The 15,685-nt window shown below is 44.0% G+C and overlaps 1 protein-coding gene across 1 annotated transcript in view; it reads right to left on the reverse strand.

Annotated features, from left to right (window-relative positions):
* The window catches only part of CNTN5 (contactin 5), a 242,953-nt gene that overhangs the window by 9,707 nt on the left and 217,561 nt on the right, over window positions 1–15,685 (reverse strand). Inside the window, exons 16-18 of the mRNA XM_088668387.1 lie at window positions 13,146–13,216; window positions 8,628–8,862; window positions 6,169–6,278 (exon numbers count right to left, since the gene is read on the reverse strand). Coding sequence (XP_088524513.1) covers window positions 6,169–6,278; window positions 8,628–8,862; window positions 13,146–13,216 — 416 coding nt within the window. The remainder of the gene's footprint in view (window positions 1–6,168; window positions 6,279–8,627; window positions 8,863–13,145; window positions 13,217–15,685) is intronic.

The following is a 15,685-nucleotide window of genomic DNA, read 5'->3' on the forward strand; positions in this document are numbered from 1 at the left end:
GAGGAGCATCGCTGGGGGACAGAGAGGCGGGCTGTGGGCTTGGTTTGAGTTACTCAGATAGGAACTCGTTTCTGTCAAATGTAATTCAGGAAGAACCCTCTCTGTGGATCGCCTCCCTTCCTTTGCACACAGAAGCCCAAATCGTTTTTGATGTTTACAAGTCTGTGGCAGTCATTGCTTGCCTTTGCTGAGTCCCCCCCCCACTCTCTGGGGGGGCTGCGCTGGCAGCACATGAATACCAACTAGTTCCTTTGTAATCCGTTCAATGTAGGCACCAACTTCTTGCAAGACGTCGGGCTTTGCAGCGAGCAAAATTGCTTATGTCAAGGTTAACCCCTGCCCGCTGCTGACTTTTGCTCAGCAAAACATCTACCAAGATGATGGCGGTGGTGATTTATTTCTGGAGCGCCTAAAAGTTTCTAGGCACTGTACCACATATTAAAGGAGACAGTAGCTTACAAAATATGGAAAGGAAAGGAAAAGGAACATTCAAAGCATCTCGTAAAATATCAAGGAAGATATAATATTGGAAATTGGCATACACACCCACACACATATGCATACAGTCACACACCAGTAAGGAGACAGAATATAACTAGCAAGAGAAAATACAGCAGACAAAAACTAACCTTATTTCACAGCTGCCAAGTTTTCCCTTTTCTCGCGAGGAAGCCTATTCAGCATAAGGGAAAATCCCTTTAAAAAAGGGATAACTTGGCAGCTATGACCTTATTTTCCAAAGGCCCACTAAATCTACAGTGTTTTACATGGCACCTGAAAGACTAGGAATGGGCCTCTCATGGGAAGCAGTTCTAAAGCCTGGGTGCAATGACCGAAAAGGCCCTGTAACTATTCCTTGACCTCCACAGTTTTATTTTTTTAAAAAAAATATTTTATTAAAAGTATTTCAGCTATAGAAAATAAATAGATGAAAAACAAAAGAGATAGTGCGAAGATACAATAAGAAAAAAAGAATATAATACACTAAATATAACATTTATGTAATTATTATATAGATATATAAATAGTATTATTGCCCTAATACATATATGATTATTGATAACCTACTATATTTTGTATAAACTCGCTCCAAATGTCAATATATTTGTCCAAATGAAGCCTGTGTCTATAAGTTGTCCTTTGCGAGTATTGTCATCTCATCAATCCATCAATTAAAGGGGATCAACTCTTCATTCTTCTCTATCCTCCAAAGCTGAGCATTTATTTTTAAGTGCGGAAATCAAGATCAAGGGACCTTTTCAATGGGATCACACTGAAGCATGGCGATGCGACCAAATAATTTCTGAAATCCAATGAAAGATACATCTTTCCCTTGGGAGTCCATGGTGCCATACATTTAAAGCATTCCTATACCACTTTAGCAGTCATGGCTTCCGCTACAGAATCCTGACAGCTGTGCTTTGTTAAAGGTCGTTAGAAATTGCTCTGTTGGGTGTGTGTGTGTGTGTCCTAACAATCTCTCTGCATCCTTAACAAACTACAGTTCCCAGGAGTCTTTGGGGGACGTCATGGCATCACATTGCTTTAAGTATGCTGCGGGTAATTAGTTGGTGTTGTGAATTAGGTTTAAAGTGGGGCCGGCGCGTCCATTAAGGCAAACTAGGCAGCTGCCTAGGGCGCCAAAATGAAGAGGGCGCTGGCCAGCCTGCCCGCCGCCCCCCCCTGGTGCTGCCTGGGGCTGCCTCCTCTGCGCCCTCAGCTGTTGAGCAGCTTCAGGCTCTTCTCCGGAGGCACACGGGGAGCGCAAGCCTGGGGCCGCCTCGCCCGCCTTTCAGCCAAGGAACTCTCTTTTTATTTTATATTTTATTTATTCTATTTTTTATTTATTCTATTTTTTATTCCACTTTTATTTTTTCTAAAAAAGGTCAACAACACTGGGAAATTGGGGGGGGGGCGCCAGAAGGTGATCTCGCCTAGGGCGCCAAAAACCCTAGCACCGGACCTGTTTAAAGGGAATTGTAGCTGGTTTTGTTTTTAAAAAAACATCCCTGTTTTATTATTGTTGTATTTCACTACTTTTACCTCGTACAGGCACCATTGTCCCACTTTTGGGGAGATGGATGTACGTATTTATGACAGCGCCAGTCCATCAGCCTTTTCCTTTCATGATGGTGGCCTGTATGAAGACTGTGCATTGATTCCAATTTCATCCAGAGGGCAATTTGGCTCTGAAGAAGCTATTCATAATTATCTAGACAACATTTCCTCAGAGGACGAGGCTTACAGCCCAATTATGCAGTGACGCAGCAGCTCGCAGATTCAAGCAGTCACTTCCAGTGCATAGAGGCAATCTGCAGCTGCTAGCAATTTTTCAGGGTGAGCAGAGCAAAGGTGTGAATCTCTGTTTGCCCCCTCCCCCCTTGCAGCTAAAGCTGCCCCAAAGGACTTGGCAGCACAGGTAATGCATTGGATTTGGGACAAATCGACATAATAAAAATGCCTACGATAAACAAAACACGGCATGTGATATATATGTGTTGCCCTTGCCATGCCACTCGTGATAACCCTAGCCGTTGAAAGCCAGCCTTATGAAAAGGTAGAGCTTTGTGGAATACACAGGGTTGGATCCAGACTAAGGGGGAACTCCTGTGGCAAGACCTTCTGGGATGAAAAGCTAAGGATACAATGGATTTCTGACTCAGCTGGTGTAAGCTGCTCATCTCAGTTCAGCCGGCGCTCAGTCAGCTGTCCTGAGAGTGGTGTAAGTCCCCCAGATGTGGCATGATGGGGGTGGAACCAGAGAGGGAGGACTCTGCCTGGCTCCTCACCCAATTCAGTTTAGTCACATGACCTGGCGATAGGGTTTCCGGACTCAATAGAGGACAGGACTTCTGTGCCTTTAATTGCCCTGCTCTCTTTTGAGTCTGGAAACCTTAAAGAGAAGCCAGCAGATCATTTGCTTGGAAATTAAACACAGGGTCTGCTGGTTTCTCTTGAAGGTTTCCAGACTCAAAAGAGAGCAGGGCAATTAAAGGCACAGAAGTCCTGTCCTCTATTGAGTCTGGCAACCGGCAACCCAGTGTAGAGCACTGTTTTAAAAGCTTGTGTACCCTTTGCCAGGTTTCGGCAAACCAGCAATCACCCCACTACTCGGGTCCAGCACAGCTATGAAGCACAGTAAGGCCACAAAGCCCCTCAGGCATTTTGATAGGGAAGCAAAACAAAAGCCCCACACATCCTACCATGACAATGTTGCTTTAAATTTTTCCCTCCCCTTTGATAACTTTCGGAAGCAGTTTACTTTCTCATTAACTGAGAGAAAACGGTAAAAAGAGGAAGAAATTTTCAGTGCCGCCTTAGTCACGACTCACTTTTCAAAACTGGGTTTTAATAGTATTGATGTTCAACTTAAACATCCTTTGAACCTGGCAAGTTTCCAGTGGAAAAGCATGACGGTGGCAGCTGGTAGCTTCAATAGATTTTTTTAAAATACACGAATTCATGGTCAGGGAGCCTGCTATATTGTAGGAATGTGATTGCTAAAGGGAGCCTCCGCACAACATTCCTCAAGCTGCCACATGATGGAGACAAGCAAAAGGGGAGAGCTGTATCTCCTCCATTTTTTGCTTATGATCACCCAGGGCTGGACTAGACAGATCAGCAAGACACTTTATGTTTCTAAAGATTACAATGTTGTTGTTTTTTTTTGGGGGGGGGAGTACATAGGAAACTGTGTTGTACCAATCGCAACAAGGGTCCATCAGTATTGTCAACACTGACTGCGTCTGGCGTTCCAAGGTTTCAGACAGGAGTCTTTCCCAGTCCAACCTGGAGATGCTCTGGACTGATCCTGAAATCAGTCTGGTCCTGAGAGATCTACAGTGGCTCCCAGTACGTTTCTGAGCACAATTCAAAGTGTTGGTGCTGACCTTTAAAGCCCTAAATGGCCTTGGTCCTGTATACCTGAAGGAGCGTCTCCACCCCCATCGTTCTGCCCGGACACAGAGGTCCAGAGCCGAGGGCCTTTTGGCGGTTCCCTCACTGTAAGAAGCAAAGCTACAGGGAACCAGGCAGAGGGCCTTCTCGGTAGTGGCACCCGTCGTGTGGAACGCCCTCCCATCAGATGTCAAGGAAATAAGCAACTATTTTACTTCTAGAAGACAACTGAAGGCGGCCCTGTTCAGGGAAGTTTTTAATATTTGATGCACTCTGAGAAGCCGCCCAGAGTGGCTGGGGAAACCCAGCCCGATGGGCGTGGTATTATTATTATTATTATTATTATTATTATTATTATTATTATTATTAATTTTCTCTGCAAAGCATGCTCTCTGCCACTGAGCTATGGCCAGACTCCAGGTAAGGGAATCAATAAGGCATCAGTAATGCCAAAAAAGCACACTCATCCAGTTGAGAGAACCAGTTACTGTATTACCAACCATCTCCGGTGTTTAGACCTGAAGGGGTGGGAGCTCTTTGTAGTTCTGCCACCCTCAAAAGCAGGGTCGTCTTAAGCCCATCCGGCGCTGTGGTGCAAAGGTCCCTCTGGTGCCCCCCCCCCCGGTTTCCCAGAGTTGCTTTCCTTTTTTTAAGTGAGGGGGGGGGGACTCCAAAGTAAGTTGTATGCTGTGCGGCGCCCAGGAGGAGCCAGTGCCATGATTCCCTTCCTCGGCACTGCTGCTGCTGCGCTCAGGACAGGCGCAGGCTCCTGGCAGTGAGGAAGAGGCAGCAGCTCCGGGGTTCGCACTCGGCGGCCGGCCACCTCCTGGCATCCCTCTCGCGCTGTGAGAGTCTGGCAAAGCACGCATGTCACGGTGCGCCTTGGCGCTTTGGTAGCTCCCACCACCATGCCCTGAGGGCCCCTTCGCTGAGGGGGGAGACGGGAAAGGCGAGAGGCAGCCCTCCGGGCGGGCAGCGGAATGGAGGCTCCAGGTGCGGCACAGAACGGAAGGAAGGAAAGTCCTTCTCACAGACATCAGCTGTCTGGCGGGCGCAGCAGCGCCCCTGGTGGCCAGGCGCCCTGGTGCATTGCGCCACCCAGCCCAGGCCTAGAGACGGCCCTGCTCAGAAGAGTGGAAAATGACAGCCCACGGGGACAGTTTTCTCTGTGGCAGCTCCTAAATACTGCACCATGGGAAACAGTAACCAGAAAAAGGAGGCCTCTGTTGGTCCAGACCAAAGGACTATCTAGCATGGATTCTCCAAGTGTCCCTAGTTTCCAGGGACAGTACCGGGTTTATGCAACCCCCGAGCCATTAGAAGACAGCCCTGTATAGGGAAGTTTTTTTAATGTGTAATGTTTCCTTATGTTTTTATATATGTTGGAAGCTGTCTAGAGTGGCTGGGGCAACCCAGTCAGATGGGCAAGATATAATAATAATAATAATAATAATAATAATAATAATAATAATAATAATAACCATAATAATAATCATAATAATAGAATAGGATGTCCCTATTTTTATCAGACAAATGTTGGAGGGTATGCTAGTCTGGCATTTTATATCCTATCATAATTTTATCCTCATATGCTGTAATCTGCCTTGCTGTATCTTCATGAAAGTGCGGGTTATAAATTTGCTAATAAATAAATAAATAAATAAGACGCAAAATCCACTTTAAAAAAACCCCAAACAAATCCCCATCAATGGGGGAAAGTACAAAGTTAGAGGATGCAAAATGACCAGCCTGTATTCGCCTCAGAAGCAATGCTGGTGGTTTTTTGCTGAAAACCCAGGGCCACATCACCAGTAGCTCTGACTGCCATTCAAGGATGCCTTTGAAAGCAGACAATTGCTAGCAATATACCCCTCAGTACAAAACGCAGCAGACCTGCGGTTGTTCCAAGTAGGTCACAGAGGACTTATCTCTTCTGTCACTTTTGTTAACAAAACATGGCAGCAAACAATTGCAAAATAAACAGGGCAGCCAACCGCCCTGGAAAAAAAATATATTGCAAAGATAAAATAAAAATGTCGCCGGTCGGAAACAGCCTCCGAAGTCTCGAAAACCTGCTCTGTGGATTCTAAGCTTTACTTAGCATAATGGGTAATCCAGCCCTGTTTGAATAACTTCCTCTCTCCTTTTGTTACTGCTGTATGATAACTATTAAAGAATGGACAGAGCTTTCGCCGCATCATCCTTTTAGCCAACCACAGAGTTAGGCAAGCAAAAGCAAAACCCATCACAGTTTGTATTTTATATTAATACCTCAAATCCCTGAGGTCTTCCCAGGCTTTCTTTGCTATGTCTCCACGCAACAAGAATCTCTGAAACAGACAGTCCTGTAGCCTGGACATCAGTTGGAGCAGCGCTGGGTTCTGTAGGTAAAGGGGGGGGGGAGGGAATGAAATGGTGAACTTCACATCTATCAAAATAGTACAACCAAACCTGTCATATACTTTCCCTTTAGCCTCTCTTATTGCTAGGGGTAAAACTTCACAGTTGTCCTGAGCATCAGCAAAAGCTAAACAATGAAAACAGTTATTTCTATTGCTTTCCTTTATGTCACGTCCGTTCCTATTCCTATTACTGACAGGCCCAGAGAGATAGGCTATTGAGAACTCCGATCAGCCCACATGCACCTGAATGTTTTGCGACGAACTAGCAAAATCCTAAGCGTTTATGATCGACGTGGTGCATGGGAAGAGAGGGTTGATTATTACCGTGGTTGCTTTCGTTATTAAAGCATTTATAGCCAACTTTTCGAAACATGCACTGAAGGAAGCCTACAGTAAAATAGTCACCATGCAAACCTAAGTTCCCATGTTTTCATAGCATAAAACAAGAAATGTTATGGAGTCAGAGAAATATTATGCTTCGATGTTTTCCACCCAATATGATGGTCTGTGCAGTAAGTGTGCCTTGTTTTCTGTTTTTATGCAATTCAAAGATTTGTGCATTGAAAGCCATTTCCTGTATTTTATATCATTGAAGCAATTACCTTGTTGTCAAGGAAGATTGCGGCAGGACAAATAATTTTCAAGCTCCCCAAAATGGTGGGCGGCAGTTTCCTATAAATGTGGAAATTATTTCCCTTTCACAGAACTGTGTTGCTCCAAATGGAAAGTGAGGAGACCAAAATATAAATAGCTTTCCCCCCATATGGGAATAGAAATCAAGTCTTTCTGCTTAATACGTGAAACAAATGCTTGCTTTTTTGTTGCCTTGCTAGCCGTTATTCACTGGGCTTTCGGCGATGCTAGACACTAAAATGCAAATTTGCAGGAAAAGCTTGGGAATGCACTATCTATGAATAAGCTCTGGTATGATTTTCTGAAAGTTTATGGAGATGGAATGGTAGCTTTTATTGATTTGGACTGGAAAAAGAGACCATCAAATCTGCTGTGAGATGAAATAGCCCATAACTCAGTACATTGCTGAATGTGGTTTGACTAACACTAAGAATAAGATTGATAGGTCCATTAGGTTTGCCTATAATTGTTGCCACTGTTATGATCATAACCTTTTATTAATATTGCAGCATCAACTTCCAACTATAAATGCCTTTGTAGAACTGTGCAGATGAAAAGGTCCAATATCTATCAAAGTTCTTTTTAAGATATTTTGCGCAGAGTCTCAGCTACACTGTTTTCTCATTTGCAAAGGCTATCATGTGGACTTCCATGTTTAGTTGACCATGGATGGCCGTTATATCTAAAACTAATGGGAGAGCTTCATTCATTAAGTGAAAATGAGCCTTGGAAAGGTAATCAGTGGGTATCTCTTTACTTAAAAAAATGTGTCTGTTTTATACTAGTTTGCCATGGAAAGTCCTAAGTATCCACAGGAACACAGGACGAGCCTGCTGGAACAAGAAAATGGCAGCGGGTTACTCCTGCCATAGCCTAATTATTATCAGCTTGCAGTGATAAGGAGGGAGGCTTTGCCACTGGTACCTCTGACGTTATGGAATTCACTCCCTGCTGAAATATGAGAAGACCCATCTGCATTGGCATTCCGCTGGCTTTTGAAGACACGCCTGTTTACACAGACTTTCTCTTGATCTCTTGCGTGGAGTTTTCTGTTTAATTACTGTTCTGTTTTAATGGGATGGTTTTATTACATATTTTAATCTGTAAATGAGATTTTTTAAATTGCGTATTTTAATTACGGACGCTTATAATCTGTGATCTGTTTTTACTCTTAGAAGCCTATTTGAGCATTCAGCAGCATATTACAGTGGAACCTTGGTTCATGAACACCTCGGCTTACGAATTTTCAGTTTACGAACACCATGGACCCATCTGGAACGGATTAATTCACTTTCCATTACTTTCAATGGGAAAGTTCGCTTCAGTTTATGAACGCTTCAGTTTATGAACAGACGTCCAGAACCAATTACACCCATGCTTCGGGTTAAGTACGCTTCAGGTTGAGTACTCCGCGGACCCGTCTGGAACGGATTAATCCACTTTCCATTACTTTCAATGGGAAAGTTCACTTCAGTTTATGAACGCTTCAGTTTAAGTACTCCGCGGACCGTCTGGAACAGATTAATCCACTTTCCATTACTTTCAATGGGAAAGTTCGCTGTTTATGAACTGTCGAAAGTTTATGAACAGACTTCCGGAACCAATTGTGTTCATAAAACGAGGTACCACTGTAATGAATTTCAGACATCTGATTTTTAAAAAAATGGGAGTGGAGGATTGCGTTCACCAACTCACCTCCCTCTGCAGAACAAATGACTACGATAGGACTGAATGGTCCATCTCCTTTGTTGTTGTAAGCACCAACTTTCACTTCGAATGGAGTCAGAGGAGGCACACTCTCGTCTCTGTAGATGAACTTGGAAGCATCGGAAGAGGTTACCATTTTTTCCTTCCAGCCTCTTGTCCCATTGGGCCGGAAGGCTACTATGTACCCAAAGCTTTCTCCATTCTGGAACTCTTCAGAAACTGGCTAAAGAAAGATGAGTTTGGTTATTCCTCTGCTTTGAAGTGGAAGATAATCTGCCCAAAGCTATTTCATGGGTAATACTGCTACCATGACTACTACCGTGGTTAATTTTTACCTGCCCTTCACCCTAAGATCCCAGGGCAGGCTATCAAGATTTAAACACAATGTTTAAATCCCCGTCGCAGGGATTCAAACCTCCAACCTTCTGATCGGCAAGCCCAAGAGGCTCAGTGGTTTAGACCACAGTGCCACCCATATAAATAAGGTGGATCCTAAAAAATATGCATCTCGACTATCAAGAACCAAGCAAAGAGAGGTGTCTGCAACCTTCAAAGCGACACAATATTGGAAGGGAAAGGTTAAGGGATGGCGTTTGGGACACTGCTAGCATGATGAAGCTCACTCAGCTAGTTGAGACAAGCAGCCCAGTTCTCAGATCGTCTCATGGAGTTCAGTGGGACTTATTCATAAGATGGCATGCTTTTGAGAAGGAACAGGAAAAGATGGAAATTTATAATGCACTAGGAAGCCAAATTTTAAGGCAATGTACTATATAATATACTTTAATTGTTGGAAGATTCTTTCTCCTTTTTAAATGTTAGCTTCATTTAAAAAACAACAACAACAGAGGGTTGGATCCGGACTTTTAGAGCAGTCGAAAAGTTACACTGGGCTATGCAGGACTGGGATTGAGCAAAGTCCCCCTCCACTGAGCTGGCCCCCTTTTGGTTGCAGTCCTGCTAGGTTTACTCATAGGTAAGTCCAAATGAATTCAATGGTGCTTACTCCCAGCTAAGTGGGGTTAGGATTGCCGCTAAGTACAGCCATGGAACTGAATGGCATTTAAGTTGGTCATGACTTTCCATTGTGTTCAATGGAACTATTCAAAGGGCGACGGAGGGAGCAATCCCTATGCACAAAAATCTGGCATAAGAAACATTGGTGTAAATTACATCTGGGTCAAGTTGCACGAGATCCAAAGCCTGTTAAGAAGCAAGGCTGCTGATCTGCCTAAGCCTGGCAGAGGGAAAACGTGACTCTAAAACTGTGTTCTATGCCAGGTTCCCAGGTCACATGACCAAGCTGAATAGATTTAGTTTCCCCAGCCAAAGTTTCCCCTCTCTGATCCTGGTCTAGCTGCACTATAAGCTGCTCATTCTGGTGGATTTTGCCATAGGATTGCCCCCTGAGTCTGGATCTAACCCAGAAGTAAACAATTAAACCACCATATTCATAAATAAACAAATGAACAAAATACGCTTAAACGCCCAAGCCAAGCTTTCAATCTAATTTGAGACTTTGGCCTCAAATTATGCTGTCTGTGGGAGAGCAAACTTCCAGTTATCGTTGTCCACTTGTTAAATGGCGTTCTGGCATTTTTCTTTTAAATATAATGCGGTGAGAATTCTTGGACGGACCTCTGATTTTAATAATTCCAGGCATATCTGTAATTAATTCCTGACATTTTGAAAATGAGATGCCTGAATATCACTCCGGTTAGGAGAGCCTACTGCTAGCAGGCAACATCTCATTTCAAGGAAATCCTCAAAGGTTGCTGCTGGCATGAATAGCAAGGCTCCCAACCAAACGAAGCATGGCGTTTTTAATTGGCACCAACGGGAGCCTTCTTCCCACTGTAAATAGTAGGCATTTGGGTGTGGGTGTGTGGAGAGATCCATTTCCAATCTGTACGCCATGCTCTGGTGACTTCCAGACTGGATTATTGCAATGCGCTTTATGTAGGGCTGCCTTTGAAGGTGACTCAAGTTGGTCCAAAATGCAGCAGGCAGATTACTGGCTGGGGCAGGCATAGGCAAACTCGGCCCTCCAGATGTTTTGGGACTACAACTCCCACCATCCCTAGCTAACCGGACCAGTGGTCAGGGATGATGGGAGTTGTAGTCCCCAAACATCTGGAGGGCCGAGTTTGCCTATGCCTGGCCTGGGGTTCCATATAACCGTTCATTTCCGGGTAGACAGTTCCGGGTTGACACAGTTGATTTCCAGGTCAAATTTAAGGTGCTCGTGTTAGTATTTAAAGCTCTAAATAGTCCTTTTTTATAATGTACCCAACAGATGGAGAATCAGACAAATTAGCTCTTCTTTCTGCCTCTCCTCCACCCATTCAATTCACCCTCTATTTAAACTTTTTCTTATGAGGCAATAATCAATATTTTGATTATAGGTGTATTTATGGGCATATTTTTAGCTGATTTTGTGCCTCCCTCACCTGTGTCCCTGGCGGGGGCCCACCTCTCCACCCCTAACTATGGCCCTGATCAGAAATTTCTTCTTTATCTCTGCTGTTTCTTAGTTCTTTGTTCTCTCCTCTCTCCCCCCCCCTCTCTCCTTGTTCTCTTTCTTTCTCTCTTTCCTCTCTTTCTTGTCTTTTCGATTCTATTTATCCTCCATGAGTGCCGTCTGATACAGCGGAACTCATCTTATTTTTTATTTTATTTTTATGTTCATCTTAAAGATTGTAGGAAATGCAAGAGATTTAATTGGAAATCAGGGGTCAGGAAAGTCCAAAGGCACACTTTTAAGATTAAACGGCAAAAACAGCACTATAATTTAAGGCAACTTGCTACGATCTCTTCAGTATTTATTTACTTATTTAAAATATTTATAGGCCGTTTCCCCAAGCAAACCTCCCCCAAGGTAGCTTGCATGATAAGAATGTCCAAAATACAGAAGCAATAGAAATTAGAAATGCAGTAAAAGTTAAATGAGCCAGCAATAATAAAACACCCACCTAGCAAAGATAAAACCCAGTTTCCCTATACATTGAGTTCACAGAGTGGTGTAGCAAAAGAAATAGAGATCACACACAGGCCTCCTGAAACAGGCAAATCTTCAGATTATAGCAGATTAAGGATTATAGTGTGGTGATTTTCCAGAGGTTTATTATTTCTATTTACAAATCTATAACCCAATACTTTCATAAAAACATAGCAAGGTTGAGTATGACATATAAGGATAGAATCAAGAAAAGAGCCACAAAAACACCCACAATGCTTCAATAAATATTAGCAAATGGTCAAAAGATCAATCATGTTGTAAACAAACAAACAAAAAGTTTTCAAAAGACATTTGAAGGAAGGGAGGGATGGTTTCTATCAAACCTCTAGTGGCAGGGAGTTCCACAGGACGGGGTCTGCCACACTAAAGGCCCGGTGAAGGCCAACCAAACCTCAGGGAGGTTTGGGAGGGAGAAGAAAGAATCTGCATGTTTAGTGAAGCAGGGTGGTTTAGTGAAGAGAGCTAGGCCCACACTCCTGCCTAGGAATGGGCGAATCTGTCAATTTCGGGTCTCATTTTTCCAATCTTAAATTCAGTTCACCACATTTTGGAGCAATTTGCATTTTATTTTATTTTTAAAAAAGATCCTCATGAAAATTCACCAGCATTTTAGTCTGAATTTCTCCCAATAATCACATTTTTGCATGCAGTTTTGACAAATTCATACATTTTTTGCAAGCAGTTTCCCCTCTGTAGAATGTACTTTTTCCATTTTATTTTCACTAATACCTCCACCTTGGATTTTTTAAAAAACACTTTCCCCTCATACATGCATTTTTGCTAAAACTGGTTGCCGAGTTGCATCGCAACGTTCAAATAAAGGCGAATTCTGAAGGACAGCTGTGTTTGGGTTCACTCATTGTTTCAGAAAGTGGTGAATTTGATCCATTCAACTTTAAATGCAAACTGAACCAGATTTCTTCCCCCATCCCAGTTCTACTTTTGTGAACTCTCCTTCCTTGGAGGTTTTTGAGCAGAGGTTGGATGGCCATCTGTCCTGGATGCTTTAGCTGAGATTCCTGCATTGCAGGGGGTTGGACTAGATTACCCCAGGGGGTCCCTCCCAGCTCTGTGATTCTATGCCTCTTCTATGCTGCACGCTGCAGCATTTACAGACACTGCAGAAGCAATGGCAGCAGTGGGGTGAGGGAAACTCGGTGGTCTGAACTTGTTGCTTAATACTGGATATAGAAGCTGAGTTTGCTCCTTGATTATCCCAGGTTGTGGTTTAGGTCCCGAATAATAAACTAGAATTAATTTGGGGGGGGGGTTCTGCTGGACTCTCCACAGGATCTCCAAATGGCTGCTACTTCCTCTTCATGTTAAATTGGGCACCGCGGGGAGATTTTAACCGACATTTAAGACCTGATCTTCTGTGTGCCTCTCTTGACAGGCTTTGCTGTGGGGAAACCTCCGCACAGATCTCTGTGCCCTGCTCTCAAAGAAGTCAACATGAAATGAGGCCTTTAATCAAAAGAGCTCCTTACCTCCCATGCTATTACTAATTCATGCCTTCTTCCACTTCTGCCACTTACATTAGCAGGAGCTGTCTTTGGAACTGTGAACAAAAGAGAGAGGGGGGGGGGAGGAAATTGAGAACAAGCTAGTTTGTGAAGTCCCCCCTATCCGCCTTGTCAAGAAGATGATGCATCCTGGGCAAATCAGGTAAAGGAAGAAAAAAATCAAATAAAGGAAGATGCTGCTATCTCTGGTTGGATTCTATTTCGAGTAGAAACCCAATTATCCCACTGCGCCAGGAAGATTTTGGGCATCACCTGGAAGGACAGTCTCAAGCCTACATTCCCAGCATGTTTGCACTCTTTTCTCAGCGACGTCTATGCAAGTTTGGTCATGCCCACAGAATGGGAAATGGCAGAATCCCCAAGGAGGTGCTCTATGGGGAGCTGGCTTCAAGCACCAGGAGCGTTGGCTGACCAACTCTGTGTTTGTTGGTCTGATGTCTGCAGACATGACATATAGGCTGGCTGCGTCAACCCTGCCATGTGGGAATCCCTCGCAGATGACCGCAGTGCTTGGAGACAATGAGTCAGGTTGTGTATGTGCAGCAATGGCCAGAGGAGGAATGACTGTTTGGAGGAACGCAGAGAGGAGAAGCGCCATGGTGCATCTATAACAGCACAACCGGACGCCTTCATCTTCCCCAGGTGCAACAAAACATGTCTCTCCCCTATCAGTCTCTACAGTCTCTGCAGCAGCCTGGCTTCACTCCCAAAGGCACACTCCTCCATTGTCTCCTGAGACTGATGGATGAAAAAAAGGCCAACACTCCAATTCCCAAGCAGTGAGAGACTTCAGGGGTGCAAGCTCTTACCTTGGTTTCAGTTCCCTTGGAATACAGGTCGCTGCAGATTGCAGTGTCCTTTTGATATATGGTTTATTTGCACATATATACAACTTGACACATGCACACAACTCCTCCTTCTAGAGCAGGCATAGGCAAACTCGGCCTTCCAGATGTTTTGAGACTACAGTTCCCATCATCCTTGACCACAGGTCCTGTTAGTTAGGGACGATGGGAGTTGTAGTCCCAAAACATCTGGAGGGCCGAGTTTGCCTATGCCTGTTCTAGAGGCATCACTAGCTATTTGTTTCTGTGGCAACACATCTGTACTTGGCCAACACTTTAGCCATGTGAAAGGGATGCTCAACTGACTTTTAATTTAACAAAGGGTTTGACCACTTCAGCAGTTCCTTCTACAGACTATAGGCTTGGAGGGGACCTCAAAATATCATTGAAACCAACCCTCCCCCCCATTCCTAAAATAATATTAGTAAATGAACAATTAAGCAGAAAAATGCATAGAAGAGAATAATAATAATAATAATAATAATAATAATAATAATAATAATAATAATTTTTATTTATACCCCGCCCTCCCCAGTCAAAAACCAGGCTCAGGGCGGCTCACACCAACAGAATTACAATAAAACATAAAAACAATTAATTAAAATACAGATTAAAATACAGTATTAAAATTTAAAGTGCAGCCTCATTTCAAGTAGTCCATAAATCCAAGCTATGAGGGAGGAAAACACAGGGGTCAAGCTGAGTCTAACCCAAAGGCCAGGCGGAACAGCTCTGTCTTGCAGGCCCTGCGGAAAGATGACAAATCCCGCAGGGCCCTGGTCTCCTGGGAAAGAGCGTTCCACCAAGTTGGGGCCAGTAATGAAAAGGCTCTGGCTCTAGTAGAGGCCAATCTAGCCATCTTATGGCTCGGGATCTCCAGAATATTGTTGTTTGTGGACCTTAAGGTCCTCCGCGGGGCATACCATAAAAATATGATTCAATAATATCTATGTGAATTTTTTGCTTTCACTCTCTGCTTCCCACCCCAAATTTCCTCTCTAGCCTGCTGATAGCTCTCTTTGTTGGTGCCATTTGGATAACATAAGAGTTATTCATTGAGTACAACTCCCGTCATCCCTCAGTTTTGGCAGTACTGGCTAAAGCTGATAAGAACAAAAGAAGAGCCTTATTGATCAGGCCAATGGACCATGCAGTTCAGCATCGTAGTCCTACAGTGGCCAACCAGATGTCTGTGGGAAGCCCCAAAGCAGGACCACTTTTGATTCCCAGCAACTGACATTCAGAGGCAGACTGCCTCTGACAGCTTAGGTAGTACATGGTGAGAGTCCAGTGGAGGGCCATAGGCATAGCTGCCAAGTTATCCCTTATTTTAAGGGATTTTCCCTTATGCTGAATAGGCTTCCTCGCGAGAAAAGGGAAAACTTGGCAGCTATGGCCATAGGTTCCTCATCCCTGGTTTATAGAATAAATGAACCAAGTCTTGGTTCAATTATGAGCTATCTCCTCCTGCATGACCAGGTCCAACAATTACAACAGTCTTCAGAGACCCCACTCAGAACGACCCTATCTTCTGAGCTGGGGGACCTTCTCAGGACCCCCCCCCCTGGAATGTCCATTCACAGCCAGCTTCTACTTTCAATGTCCTTTAGAAGAGTGCTGAAAATGCCACTCCCCCCAACTTTGAAGGAGGTTTGCTAT

This window comes from Zootoca vivipara, chromosome 4, assembly GCF_965207765.1.
Source record: "Zootoca vivipara chromosome 4, rZooViv2.hap1.1, whole genome shotgun sequence".
In the NCBI taxonomy this organism is placed as follows: Eukaryota; Metazoa; Chordata; class Lepidosauria; order Squamata; family Lacertidae; genus Zootoca; species Zootoca vivipara.